We start from the raw sequence: 16,029 nt of genomic DNA, 5'->3' as shown, positions 1-16,029 counted from the left end.
AGACGTTGCTCAGATGTTGACAAGATTTTTGTTATAAGTCATAAATGTGCTTGTTCTGGTGGTTCTGAATGTCTCAATACTACTTCACATTTGGACAATCAAGTTTCAATGTCCATCTGGATAGAGTAACTTCTATTGGAATTAGATTACTTTCTACCTGCAGACCATGCTTGATAATCATCTGAATCTATTTTCTCTCTATTCTATACTATAATAAAGCTTTGGTCCATACCCTTTTCATAAATAATGTACTATTATATGTACAATGAGATTTATTCCAGTTTGTGAAAATTGTCATTGTATGTTGCAGCATCTGAATGTGCTATACTTGGCATAGAATAATTTTAGAAGCAGGAAGAGAAAAACACAAAAGCAATCATTTTTAAAATAAATATTTGAAAAAGAATAAATAGAGAAACATGAAAAAATGCTGGTGCTTATTCTATTATTGTGTCAATATCTTATACAGAAAATATTTATTAATATGACAAAATGTGCAGAATTTGGAAGGCTAAAGATTGCTGTAAATAATGACATAGAGTTTTTTATGATTTAATCATTCCTATAAGAATAAACCTAATTATATAGTTTAAAGGTAAAAATGATGATGAAACTTTCATCTTAAACAGTTAAAGCAATGCAAATACTATTTCTTGACCATTTATGAATACTTCTGTGATACCCTTTATAACCAGTTAAATAGGACTTGAAAATTTACGTAGTGTAAACATAGAGATTATCACATTTGAGTGAATACAATAGTTTTTGTTTTACCTAGAATTATTTCTTTTTACATTTGCTATCATAACTTAAAATTAGGTACTTTAGTATTTTTTAATTTTTTTTCTTTAATATATGGGAGTCTCTCCTCCAATGGACCTCAGTTTTCAATATAAGTCCTCAGTTATGATTAAACATGGATTTTTTCCTATAAAACACATTACTATGGAGTTACTATAGAGTAAAAAAATGTGCATTTTCAAAATTAATTTCCTATGAAAGACAACTATGCATCCAGTATCTGACATGTAATTTCTTTGGTGGTCCACATTGTCACACTATTAAGACATTTAGGCTTTTAAAGGCTAATTTTGCTGTGCTAGATTCAAAATATTCTCATATCCATACCCTATGAAAGGCTGAATGAAGTCAAAATAGTAGAGCAAGATGTGGAGGCGTTGATAATGCCGTCTGCCTGCCATTCACTGCGCTAAGTTAGATAGCACAGTGTCCTTCCAAACTTCAACTCAAGCTGCACAGATATGGACGATCTGGGGTTTACTATCTTGTATTGAAATGTTTCTTTTGCCTATTACTTGCAATATTAAGGGCTAATTTCCACAATCAAATATGTATTTCATTTAGTATTTCATAAATGTTGCTGATAGGTGGTGAGAGAAAATCAAACCAAGGTTAATTCCAATTTATTTTTCTTCCTCTCATTTTTATTTTCTTTTATTTATTTATTTATTTTTATTTTTTATTTTTTATTATTATTATACTTTAAGTTCTAGGGTACATGTGCATAACGTGCAGGTTTGTTATATATGTATACTTGTGCCATGTTGGTGTGCTGCACCCATCAACTTGTCAGCACCCATCAACTTGTCATTTACATCAGGTATAACTCCCAATGCAATCCTTCCCCCCTCCCCCCCATGATAGGACCTGGTGTGTGATGTCCCCCCTTCCCGAGTCCAAGTGATCTCATTGTTCAGTTCCTACCTATGAGTGAGAACATGCGGTGTTTGGTTTTCTGTTCTTGTGATAGTTTGCTAAGAATGATGGTTTCCAGCTGCATCCATGTCCCTACAAAGGACACAAACTCATCCTTTTTTATGGCTGCATAGTATTCCATGGTGTATATGTGCCACATTTTCTTAATCCAGTCTGTCACTGATGGACATTTGGGTTGATTCCAAGTCTTTGCTATTGTGAATAGTGCCGCAATAAACATACGTGTGCATGTGTCTTTATAGCAGCATGATTTATAATCCTTTGGGTATATACCCAGTAATGGGATGGCTGGGTCATATGGTACTTCTAGTTCTAGATCCTTGAGGAATCGCCATACTGTTTTCCAGAATGGTTGAACTAGTTTACAATCCCACCAACATTTTGTTCAATTAATCCTGCTGCTCAGGATGCATATTTCTTAAAATTGAGCAAAGACATTGCTCTCATTAGACCATTATAAGGCATAAATTTTGGATTATTTTAGTTTTCAAGGCCGAGAAAATTTGGTGAGCTTCTGGACTTCAGATTATATTTTCCACTTAATTCAATCATTGTTACTATGTATATAAGTATATACTGTTTTAATCATTATCTCTGTGTGTTTGTGTAGAAAGGCTTATTGTCTGCTAATTAAGGTATAAATTTAACTGTTCTTGAGTAGTCAAGAGTAGAGATGAACATAGAGTTTTATAAAAAAAAAAAAGAAAATAAGAAATCAACATTCTTTGAAGAAAATTATACTAATTTACATGTTGACACATTTGACCTGATCAAAAGGCACTGACTTTTTTCACTTAGGATTATTTCAACTTTTGTTGATTTTGTTCACTTGAGAGTATTTCAGCTTTTGTTTTTTTTTTAAATTTTGATAGTTATTATAGCAGTATTCTCAGAATATGTGTATATCAAAGATGTTTTCCAGTGAGTCCATTATGGAATTTATTTTGCTGAGTACAAGTCACAGATCATGTAAAATTGTCCTTCCTTTCCCCCCAGCCCTCCCATGGTGTGTTGATTCCTAGGTCAATTTCAATGGGTAGGAGTCCAAGAAAGAGATATATAAGAAGTAGACAGGAGAGAATTTAATAATTGTATGAGGAAGGTTAAAAGGAGAATTTAAAGACAAAGCCAGTGTTTCTAGTTTGTGTAAATAGCTGAATACTTGTGTTGTTCTTTGAGAATGGGATGGAGATGTATAGGATGGCTTGGAGCAAGTGATGTTTGATGCACTGTAATAGCAAGGTAAATATGTTTAAGAAGTCGTGAATATAGGTCTGTAGTTCAAGGAAAAGGTCTATAGTACATTCTTAGGTCTGGGAGTTATATGCATGTGCATGGTAATCAAAATGAAAGAGACCATTGATAACATCCATGGAGGGCATACATTAAATGATGAAAAGAAGGCTTTAGACAATTCTTGGTGAAACTGAAAAATTTAAGTTATCGTGGCAAAGAAAGACTCAGAGAAGGCAAACTGTTTTATTCTTCCAGAATTAAGGTATTTTAAGAGGAGTTAAAAATAACTTATTAAAAAGGCTAATAAAGTTTTATATTTAGATGAATAGAAGAAATTGCATGTATTATCAATAGAAGAGAGAATTGATGGATCCTGACATCTATGATACATAGTAATGATGGGACATAACAGATAAGGCGAAGATTCGAATAGTCAAGGAACTGGAGTTCTTGCTGAGTTCAAAGAAATTCCCATGTCAAGATCTGACTTCTCCCCCACTGTTTAATTTGGCCATTTCAAGTTTATTTTGGTTCATTTTATCAGGATATGCTGCCATCACCTGACAAAAACTGGTCACTAACTCTCATTCTCTTTCTATCTGTGGTTGTATCAACTACCTTATTGCTTAATAAATCATCCCCAAACCTGGTGCTTTAATTTCCTTACCTCATCATTTTGTGGATCATTAATTTGTCCTGGGCTCAGTAGGGTGTTTTTATGCTGGTCTTAAGTGGGTTCACACGTGCATCAGCTATTGGTCAGCATGGTGGCTCTGCCTCCATGAAGGTGGCTGTCTGTCTGCCCGGAAAAAAAGGGGCCTGAACCTCTGCCTCCTGTCATCCCTTGGGTAACCTGGGCTTGTTTCAAGAATGGTAAGAACAGAGGTTGTATGGTCTTTTGAGGCTGTTAGACAAAATTGACACATCATAATTTCTGCTACATTATATCGACCCAAGCAAGACACAGGACAACCTAGATTCAGGTAGTGAAGGGAAAAACATCCCTGAGAAGAAAGAAGCAATATGGTATTGTGGACACACGGAAAGTCAAAAAATGTTGAGATCCAGCACCGCTCTAGAGAGACTAACTAACCTTCAGGTTACACTTCATGAAATGGCAAAGAAAATACTGAATCTCAGATCTGCCCACATCCCTCATCATCATTTCTCCTCTGTTAGCCTATCTCACAAAGTCATTTTATTGATCAAGATCAGTTAAGATTTGCCACTGTTTGATGAAGGGTTCCAGGAAAGCATATGCTAAGGTGTCTTCAGGTCATAATGTGGATTCTGCTTTCCAGACAATGTATGAAACCCTCTAGAAGTCATTGGGTGTAGCTATAGTGCACACTGGAAAATGTTGACCTCAGCATAGTATGGGAATTGGCCTGAGCTGTAAGGTAAACCAGGTTTTAGATGCTGGGCAGAAATGCCGTCCTTTCCAAGGCTTGTTTTCTGCTTTATGCTTATAAAATCAAAACAGACTACCTAAGTTCACAGTAGGAGGCTGTGGTAGACACAATAATGCCTCCTCCTCAAAAAGATATTCACGGAATATGTGAATGTTTTACCTTATGTGGTAAAGTGAATTTTGGAAACGTGATTAAGTTATGGAGCTTAATGGGAACATTATCCTGGATCACATAATTGGGTGCAGTCAAGGCTCCTTAAAGAAGAAAGAAGGATGAGTCAGTGTTATAAAAAAGAGATACAGTAACGGAACCCAAGCTTGGAGTGATGCACTTTGAGATGGAGGAGGGGGGTATGAGCCAAGAATACTGCAGATTTTGGACACTGGAACAATTCTCCCCCGAAAGCCTCCAGAAAGAATGAAGCTCTGCCAACACCTTGATTTTAGATTTCTGACCTCCCAAACTATAAAGAAATAGATTTGTTTTTAAGCCAGTAAGACGTTGGTAATTTGTTACTGTAGCAGTATGAAATTAATTAATGCAGAAATCAAAATGGAACATTTCTGTGGGGGCGAAAGCTGATCCAGACAGGAGAACAGAAGAGAGAAAGGAAAACACTCGTTAACTAAGTATGAATAAGAATCTGGATAGGCAGAGCCAGAAATTCTGTGCTCAGTTTAAAATAATACGTGATGGCTGTGGTTCCTTTGATGATAACAGTCCTCAGTGTTAACTTGTGTTACTAGATGATGAAAATAATATCTCCTGATATTTATATCATTATTGTATTCCTCATCATGTCTTTGTATAATTTATGGTTTTAGGCTCCAATCATTTCTGCATTATTTATTATATTTGTTTCAACCTACCTTTGGAGCACAGATACTTTCTATCTACTGGCAATAATATATTTGCAAACTGCAAGTGTTTGTTCATGTACTGTCCTAATATCTGTGTTCAAGTATAATTAAAATAATAATGATAATGACTGTCATAAAAGTATAAAATAGACATGGAGACAACCAGTAATCTCTTTTGCTTATTCTGAATTTGCTTACACTTATTTTACTGTTTTTCAGGTAATTTGTTTGGCCTTAGATATTTTTTTTGTTCGTAAATCAGTAAATCTCTATTTTATTCAAAAACAATCATATCTATTGTAGATTTGTAAGATTAATAAAGTTAGGATCCTGTTATAGGAATCTCAAGTGTAGTACTGTTAGAATGATAAGAAAGTGTCAGTTCCGCTGCAGAGAATACACAGAGCTGGCTAGACCTCCAGAGCTCCTCTCCCATAGACCTCTATGAATGCAGCAACAGCGTGCACCTAGATAGAACATAGTATTTATTGTTTATATATTCTCTTTCTCTCACCTTCTTCTCTAGAAAATATAAGTGCTTGCTAAAATTCGTGAGTCACAAAAATTTCAAAATAGAGCCCTCATCTACCTGCCAAAATCACTTTCTGTGAAAACAAAAATTGCACAGGACAGTTAAACGGGTAAGGAAGATTTCATTCAAGGCTGTTGCAACAGGAGAGAGAAACCTGACTCAGTCCAAACTCAACTTGGCTAAAGCAAAGGGCAGCAGAGTTTTTATGAGCCAGGATGGAGGGTGAGGATCATAGGCCAATTGTATTTGATAATTGGCTTTAACCAATAGGAAAGTAAATGTTCTTGTATCGTCATGACAGGGGATAGTTTTGCAATTTGGAACAAGGCTCTTGCTGAAGTTAGGCTCTTATCCTTTTACAGAAACTGGGATGTATTGGTTCTGTCTTCCTTAAGGATAAAATTTCATAGAGATGGCTTTGGGGCCCTTGAGGAAGACATTCCTTGGTAATAAAAGTGTCAAGAGGATTTTTAAAAGATTTGCATATTAAAAGGGCAGAGAAAAGATTTACAATGACAGATTTTCTAAAGAGAGGTCGGGACCTAAAATTAGAAAGAAACCTGTCTAAATTTACTCAAGCTAGAAGAAACATAGGGCCTTCTTGGTCATAACCCAGGGAAATAAGAAAATAGAAACCACAGAATGCAGTTGTTCATAATAAAGAGGATGTATTTTACTTTGGAAAATTCTTGGGGAATCATTATATTTAAATGTACAGAATTATTCCTGCTCTTATACCTCATCCAAGGTTGTAGATCAGCTTTAAGGTTTTGGGTAGTATATTTATTTAGAGAATTTTTCTTCTTCTTTTTTTTTCTTTTGAGATGGCATCTTGCTCTGTTGCCCAGGCTGAAGTGCAGTGGCGTGCTTTCAGCTCACTGCAACCTCTACCTGCTGGGTTCAAGCAATTCTCCTGCCTCAGCCTCCCGAGTAGCTGGGATTACAGGCACGTGCCACTGTGCCCAGCTAACTTTTGTATTTTTAGTAGAGACAGTATTTCACCATGTTGACCAGGCTGATCTCGAACTCCTGACCTCATGATCTGCCCACCATGGCCTCCCAAAGCGCTGGAATTAAAGGTGTGAGCCACTGTGCCCAACCTAACATAAAATTATTGTAAGGGAAAAGTTATAAATGAGGGTTATTTTTCCATAGGTATGATCTCATTTAAGCCCATTTACTTAGGAAAAAATATTCATATTTATTTGTTCAAGAAGTAAGGAAAAGCTACGGATATTGAAAGCTACAAAATATACTTTCATCTGAAAAAACAGCTAGAATCTCCAGAGAAAGAAATACTCTTAATGATGGCAATCCATCATAGAACTATTGAACAAAATCAACATTAAACATAAGACATTAAGTATATAGACACACACATATAGACATACACTATCCAGCCCTGATAGTGTCATGCTACCATTAAAGAGAACAGAATGGAGAATTTTAGAAGGATTTAACTTGGATCAATTCCTGAAACATTAACAACATCATTGTCTAAAGGCGCAAGATCCGTAAGAAGGTCATTGAACCTAACGAGTATATATTTGGCTATAAACCAGAAGCAAAGCTATATTAATGAAGAAAAATAAAGTGCAATGATTTTATTAAATGAATTCAGTAATTAACTTGTTTTAATATTGAAAAGGCTAAAAATGGCAAGGGAAACTTTGAGACTCCACTATTTGTGATAGTCATATTTTTTAATCCAGCAATAGAATTTGCCAAAGACAGACAACCTAGGTGCCAGAGCGGAACAAAGATGAGAAACATATACTCTTTACTTTCCATTTGCTTATTATCTAGCAGGAAATAATGCTTCTAATAACAGCATAATAGTAATACAGCACATATTTATACAGTGATTATTTTGTGTCAGTCACTGTTCTAGGTGCTATTTATTTCTCAATAATTTACAAAAACCTCATGAAGTTGGTAAGTTCAGCAAGGGCTTATGCAGGATAACATTATACAGTGTGATGGATATACATGACCGTGAGTTCATGTAGTATCTGTGCTCTTTAAACATGGGCTTTTTGGACTTTCACTAGAACTCTTTGCTCTTTACTTTTCATGTGTAATAATATTGTCTTAGTCTGTTTGGGCTACTATAACAGAAATATACGCTGGATGTTTAAACAGCAAAATATTTATTTCTCACAGTTATGGAGGCTGAGAAGTCCAAAGTCAAGATTTGGTGTCTGATGAGGGCCCTCTTTCTGATTCATACACAGCCATATCCTGTGTCCTCTCATAGCAGAAAGGGTGAGGGAGCTCTCTGAGGTCCCATTTATAAGGGCACTAATACCATTCATGAGGGATCCACACTCAAAACCTAATTAAACCCCACAGGTCCCACCTCCTAATAACATCACCTTGGGATTTGAACATATGAATTTTGGTGGTATTTGGGGGGTGGAAACAAATATAAAATGCAAAAGAAACACTAATCTTACATTTTTTTAAATGCATGTTAAAGATGTGTGTGTGTACAACTCTTTGTAGTTAGCTCTTAATATAAAAAAAGTTTTATTACATAGGTAAGGGGATTATGGAAATGCTTATTAAGAAGGTGATAGTCTCTAGAAGATTTCTCTGAGAGGAATGACTAAGTTATGTGAGAAATAAATACAAGTTTTGAATCATCTGAGAAAGAAGGAGCAGCAGGTGATATATACTAGAAGAGAGAAAGTGTACTGGATGCTGATCACTTGAAATGTTAGCCTTACCATATTGGGCTCCTTAGATGAGAGACTGGCAAACAACTGCCTGCCTGTTTTAGCCCAGCCCAGGAGATGAAGATGGTTTTATATTTTTAAATGATTGGAACGTCTCAAAACAAGAAAACTGTGTCATGATACATGAAAGCCATATGGAATTTAAAATCTGAGTTAACTATCAAAAAATTACTATTTGCAAACAATCGTATTTATTCATTTTCATATGGCAGACAATATATGCCCTGCAAAGGCTAATAGTCACTCATACTTACACTTCACAAAAAAGTTTGCAGACTCTTGCCTTACACAGAATTCTTTTTATTTAATCTTTTTAATTCTTTTTATTTAATCCTAATTTATAAATTTAAATGACAAAATTAATTATAAATTTAAAATTAATTATAAATTTAAAGACTACTTTTGTACTTTGGAAACTAATACAACCAAAAAACTGCTTCTTTCTTTTAGTGTCTCTAACACAGATGTCACTCAAAAAGTATCTACCGGTCTGTATGTCCCTTATTTGATTCCAGACTTGAAGTGGTGAAGCCACAGAGTCATTCTGGGAATGCTAGAGATGCTAAAAGAGAGAAGAAGCTTTTTTTTTTTTTTTTTAATCCTGGTTAAATTTCCAATTATGTAAGTATCCACTTACACGTATGATACGTTTGGCTGTGTCCCTACCCAAATCTCATCTTGAACTGTAGCTCCCATGATTTTTATGTGTTGTGGGAAGGAACCAGTGGTAGATAATTCAGTCATGGAGGCGGTTTCCCCCATACTGCTCTTATGGTAGTGAGTATGTCTCATGAGATCTGATGGTTTTATAAGGGGGAGTTTCACTGCACAAGCTCTTCTTCTCTTGTCTGCCACCATGTGAGATGTGCCTTTCACCTTCTGTCATGGTTGTGAGACCTCCCCAGCCACGTGGAACTGTGAGTCCATTAAACCTCTTTCCTTTGTAAATTGCCCAATCTCGGGTATGTCTTTATCAGCAGCGAGTAAACGAACTAATACAATGTACTTTCAAACATCGAGATAATTTATTTAGAAATTACTTTTATTTTTTTCTATTTCCTTCTTTGGTGTCTTTTCTCCATTGTTATTATTTTTCAAGTATAATCCTAATAATTAATTCTAATCGTTATGGACTATATTACTTATCTAGAAATCAACAATGAGAAATCAAATAAAAAGTAAATTTTACTGTAAAACTTTATTTTTTATTCAAATGCTTAACAGTCTTATTCATCACACTGTTCCCCTCTTTGAAAACTAGATCCTGGCATATTCTGATAGGCTCTGAAAATAATTTTGTGAAGCAATTCCTTTTGTCTGTAATCTTGATTCATAGACTTTCACATGAATTCTTTTATTGCTTTATTTTCATAATAGCTTTTAGGCAACCAATCATCATGCATAATACTGTGTTTCATCATGACTTTTTAGCATCCAGATGTCTATACCTCATGTTACTGCCTTTTAGACACATTTAAAAAAATAAGTTGCTATAAAAAATTGCATTCATTTCTGCAGTAAATTTTAAATTATTCTTTCATAAGGGAGACAAACTTTTACTTGAATACAGAAATACTTGGTATGCCTTTTGCTAATGTGAAAACCTGAATAAATAAAGTTGTGGTTTTGCATTGATTTGAAAGGAGCTGACAAATGGGATTTCTAAGCATATTCTTTTACATATAGACACATCATATTTGAAAATAAGTTTTCTCTTATAGTTAGTAATTTTTATAAAGAATATGAGGACAAACTGAGATTATTATCCAAACTATTTACAAGTATGTTTTGATTTCTCAGTAGATGCTTTTAGGTAAATGAGAATGGTTCTGAGAAGTGTCCCCAAAATAAAGGTTGGAATTTTTATATAGGCCCAAGAAAATTTTAATGAATAGGTCAGGTTTCTTAAGAGAAGATTTGCATCAGAATCACCTGATGAGCCTTCTAAAAATATATCTGCCTGTGCCTCATCCTGCACCTGCTGAATCAAAATCCCTTGAAAGGGGCCACACATAATTTAGAAGGGTCTCTGGTAGGTTCTGATTCTCACCTTTGTTTGACCACCATTGGACAAAACCAGCTCTTAGATAATAAAAAACCAAAAAAGTTAGCTTCATAAAAATATTACTGAGTTTGTTAATACAATGTTGTTATGGCAGCATTTTCCATGTGCCCCAACATTTTTATGTAAAACCTTAGATAAGAATTAAAACTTTTTCATTCTGGAGCAATTCTATAAAGTGTTTTTGTGCTTAAGAAAAACAATATAGCTGACTATATTTCTTCCCTTGCCTCTCACTTTGACCAGCAGGATTCTTTGGGTCAGATGTATAGTTTAATTTTCAGCCTCTTGTACCTGAATATCTATGTTCTAATTTTTGTTGTTGTTGTTGTGTTAATTCAAGAAAAGGAGACTCAAGAATGTATTGAGACTCCCCTATGTATCAAAAGTGTTTTAGGTACTGGGAGTAATAGTGATGAACAAAATGGTCAGGGCTTCAAATCTAGTAGCTAAGACAGATGTTAAATAAGCATTTTAGTAAGTACAGTCTGGTCTAGATATTGTAAGCCTATTTTCTGTATTGATTTATACATTTTTTTTTTCATTTTTCTTACTCAGAGATAAACCATGGGATCTTTTTAATATTTGTGTGCAAATATACATATATATATGTATATATTCTTATGTATATATACACACACAGATATGTGTATATATATGTAATGTGTATACATGTATTTATCTATATAAAATGTGTATATGTGTGTATATATGTGTTATATTTTATGTAGCAAAGTGAATATGCACTGTACACAGTATGGGATATATGATACACAGTACAGTATGTGTATATATATCCTATTTTATACTTATGTAACTATATTGTTTTATTTATTTTGGTTATCACATCCTTTGTGGGTTAAGTTGGAATAAATGTGTGCCTGCATATATACACACACGTACACCCAAACATATAGTGAATGAATTAGAATTACAATTCTCAGTATTATATATTAGCTCACATTTCATAATGTTTTATTTTTATATACTGACAACTAAGTAAAATATGTATTATATTTTACAGTATTCCTATACATTTTTTTTTAACTATTTTTAATTCTTTTTGTTTTACATCATTAAATGTAAAAAGAATTTGGGGACAGTTTTGCAGTGGTGATACTGAAATTGAAAGTCATAAAAAGCTGTTACTTTCTGTATCCACTGAAGAAAAAGGAGCATGTTATTGTCACAAACAATGTCTACATGTTGTGTATATGATTTTTATTTTTCAAAGATGATGCTGTGCTAGTGCAACTAGTTTAATTGTCCTTACAACCTTTTTCAGCTCTCTTGCAGTTTGAGTTGGTCACTAATTTTTAGGAAAATTGTAGCATGTAAATCCTGTTGGAAAATTAGATACAGTGTAAAGATTCTGAGCTATAACTGTTAACCTCCTAAAATAGAGATCTAGTGTTGCAGGAAGTCAGGGACCCCGAATGGAGGCCCCAAGGCTGGAGCTGAGGCAGAAGAACACAAATTGTGGAGATTTCATGGACATTTATCACTTCCCCAGTCAGTACTCTTATAATTTCTTATGCCTGTCTTTACTTTAATCTCATAATCCTGTTATCTTCATACACTGAGAATGTACATCACCTCAGGACCACTATTGTACAAATTGATTGTAAAATATGTGTGTTTGAACAATATGAAATCAGTGTACTCTGATAAAGAACAGAACAGCAGTGATTTTCAGGCAATGAGGGAAGATAACCATAAGGTCTGACTGCCTACAGGATCGAGCAGAATAGAGCCATATTTTTCTTCTTGCAGAGAGCCTATAGACAGATGTGTAAGTAGGAGAAATATCACTGAATTATTTTCCCAGCAAGGAATATTAATAATTGAGACTCTGGGAAAGGAATGCATTGCTGGGGGTAGGTCTATAGACGGCTGCTCTGGGATTGTCTGTCTTATGCAGTTGAGATAAGAACTGAAATACACACCGGTCTCCTGCAGTACCCTCAGGCTTACTAGGATTGGGAAATTCCAGCCTGGTCAATTCTAGCCTGATCAGTTTGTCTGCTCTCGAACCCTGTTTCCTGTTAAGATGTTTATCAAGACAACGCGTGCACAGTGGAACAGAGACCCTCATCAGTAATTCTAATTTTGCCTGGCCTTGTGATCTTTATTGCCCTTTGAAGCATGTGATTCCTTGTGACCTACTGCCTGTTCGTACACCCCCTCCCCTTTTAAAATCCCTAATAAAAACTTGCTGGTTTTACAGCTCGAGGTCATCATCATAGTCCTACCAATATGTGATGACACCCCCAAAGTCCCAGCTGTAAAATTTCTCTCTTTGTACTCTTTCTCTTTATTTCTCAGATTGGCTGACACTTAGGGAAAATAGAAAGAACCTACATTGAAATATTGGACTCTGGTTCCCACAATAATCTAGTATATTTTGATGGAAGAATAGTGAAGGCAGACATGATGGGTGCTTCATGGAGAAGAACTGGCCATGTTTGCAGACTGAACAACCTCAGGATGGCACACTTGCCCCTGCAACCACACTTTGAATGCCCTGAAAACTCAGAATCCTAATGTAGTCCCCCAAATCACTGACTTTTAAATGAGAAATTCAGTTGAAAGTAATGCTTTTCTTAATTTTTAAAGTACACCCTGGGTAGTACAGTTAAATCACATGGTTGAAGAATATTACATTGAAAGTCCCTGTTGGAAAAATATAAATTTGATCAGTTTTTCTTTCAAATAATATTCCAAAGACTGATATCTGTCTGTTCATGCAGCGTACAGCAGCAGAGTGGATGAAGTTGATTCAGAAGCACTAACCATTGTTTGTGAGCCAGGAAAGCAGCAAGAATTCTGATTGGCGTTGTTACTTATTATTTTTGAATGCTGATGGTGCATTTACATGACAGAGTCTTTCCTGTGCTTATTGACATTCATGAATGAAAAGGCTCTGCTTTGCTGACTATTTAACTGGTAATTTAATTTTCCTAATGACTTTCTTTACAGGAACTGGATTTTGAAGCCAAAACAAGTTACACACTACGGATAGAAGCTGCAAATAAAGATGCCGACCCCCGCTTTCTAAGCTTGGGTCCATTCAGCGACACAACAACCGTGAAAATAATTGTGGAAGATGTGGATGAGCCCCCTGTGTTCTCTTCACCCTTGTACCCTATGGAGGTGTCAGAAGCTACCCAGGTTGGGAATATCATTGGCACTGTAGCAGCTCATGACCCAGATTCTTCCAATAGCCCTGTGAGGTAAAAAGTCATTGCTCTCCTTTTCTATGGTTTTACAAACAGTGCATCTTTATTCACAACTCTTGTTTTACGCTATGATGCTTCTTTGTTCATAACAAATAAAAAACTGTATATATATACAGAGAGAGAGAGAGTTATAACAGCAGAGGTAAAACAGGATTAGAAACCTACATTTTACTAACTCAAAATCGTCATCTGATTATCAAGGCCATTATCATTGAGCCATATTTTTAGGCATCCATTATTATCTACAAGCCATAGCTTATGTTTCTATTCAACTAATTATCCTGAACCTATTTTAAAGCAAAGCATGTTCAAAAATGAAGCAATGCATGTTTTAGTTGTAGGATACGTGCATATGTTAGAAAAATAATTGTATCAGCAATTCAAATTAGGGACTAATTTGAAAACAAATCATTTTATTGATATTGGTCTACTTGAACAGTATATATTTGTTCAGTTTAATATTTCCACTTAAAAAAATTTTTAAAACTATCTACATGTAAAGACTATTAAGAATATCCTTTCAGTAGTCTTGTATCAAGGCTAGACACTGCTATAGCCAGAAAATATCTTTAATACTGACACAATGGTGATATGTAAGCATTTCAAAATATGTCAACCTTACATTTTGCACTTTTTAGCTATAATTTATAATCTGAGATCTACATGTGTTTTTGTGTGTACACATGTGTTTCTGTGTGTCTGTGAGACTTATTTAAGTTAACATTATAAAAAATAGAATATAATTGAAATAAAATGTCTATTGTATTATATGTCTTATTTGGGTTTGTAAGTAAAATACTTCACTTTTCAACATAAAGGTTTGATTTTGATTACAAAGACTATAAGGTAAAAAAAGAAAAAGAAAACACAATGATTATTTTGTATTCAGATATGTTCAATTATAAGCTATCCACAGATTTTTAGATTTAAATAATATTTAACAATGGTAAGTGCTTTTCAGCTAACTTTTGAGATAAGTCTGGACTTTGACTCTAAATTGTCATGAAAATTACTTAATATTTCTTGGTTTAAAAAAGCCTATAATGTTGTTTCTGTCTAAACTAATAAAGTGATTATATACATTTATACACACACACATATATTTTAAAGTAGTATATATACATATATGTGTATATATATGTGTGTGTATATATACATATATATATACACACATACACACACATATATATAGAACTTTGTAAGGGATTGGTATAGAATAATAGTTATTTAAAAAATGATATCATACATATTATGTCCTTATCTAGACAGCAATTTCAGAATATATTGATGATTATAATGTTTTTAATGTGGTGATAATAGACCATTTCTGAGAATATAATCTGTGCACAAGTATATTTATGAATCACAAATATAGCAGATAGAATAAGCCTTCCCCTCTTCTCTGTAATTGCCCTGCCTTCATGGTCAAGAAAATTTCCTGACTGCAGTTCAGCCCCACATACCAAGTTATATTAATTTGGGCAAACATGAGTGTGAGTTTTGTTATAGCATTCCATCTCTTAGTGAAACCTTAAATCTCTTGCCCTCATGAACAATCAACCACAGCACAATTACTGGCATAGATTAGCTGCTTAGGACAATTTGGTTTTTGCTTGAATCATTTAATTTAATGGAAAGAGAACATGCTTTCATAAAGTTGGAGATATGGAGAAAGAAAGACATTAATATATATCATAATTTACTACTAAAATGAATGATGGAGCCAGGTAGGATGACAAATGCCTGTAGTTCTAGCTACTTGGGAGGCTGAAACAGGAGGATCACTTGAGACCAGGAGTTCTAGATTGCAGTAAGCTACAATTGCACTTGTAAGTAACCATTGCACTCCAGCCTGGACAACATAGTGAGACCCCTGTCTCAAAAATAAATAAATGAATAAGTAAAATGAAAGGATTTAAGAATATTTTCATTGATTGCCTTGATATTTTTATCCTGTTCAAATTCTTCTATTACCCAGTCCCTTGTTGTCGTTCTGTTGAAGCCTTTCATAGAAAATATTTCACTTTTTATAGTATTTTTGTTGAAAAAATGTCAATATTATTATATAATAATTTGAGGAAGAAGAAGGAATAGAGGGCCCAAGTGGAAGGTGACTTGAGAAAGAGCAAGTAGTGACTAGAGAGAGATGAAGTGAGCTCCAGGTCTGTTCTCTGAAGCACAGAGGTCAAAGGCTGAATTTCTGATTTTGGAAG

The 16,029-nt window shown here is 34.5% G+C and overlaps 1 protein-coding gene across 1 annotated transcript in view; it reads left to right on the top strand.

Annotated features, from left to right (window-relative positions):
- CDH7 (cadherin 7) overlaps nt 1-16,029 on the top strand; it is a 128,522-nt gene that overhangs the window by 72,553 nt on the left and 39,940 nt on the right. The window contains exon 6 of the mRNA XM_073006246.1: nt 13,557-13,810. Coding sequence (XP_072862347.1) covers nt 13,557-13,810 — 254 coding nt within the window. The remainder of the gene's footprint in view (nt 1-13,556; nt 13,811-16,029) is intronic.

Source organism: Chlorocebus sabaeus, chromosome 18 (genome assembly GCF_047675955.1).
Source record: "Chlorocebus sabaeus isolate Y175 chromosome 18, mChlSab1.0.hap1, whole genome shotgun sequence".
Classification (NCBI taxonomy): domain Eukaryota; kingdom Metazoa; phylum Chordata; class Mammalia; order Primates; family Cercopithecidae; genus Chlorocebus; species Chlorocebus sabaeus.
The sequence above is the reverse complement of the archived record's forward strand: the minus strand, read 5'-3'. Positions and strand labels throughout refer to the sequence as shown.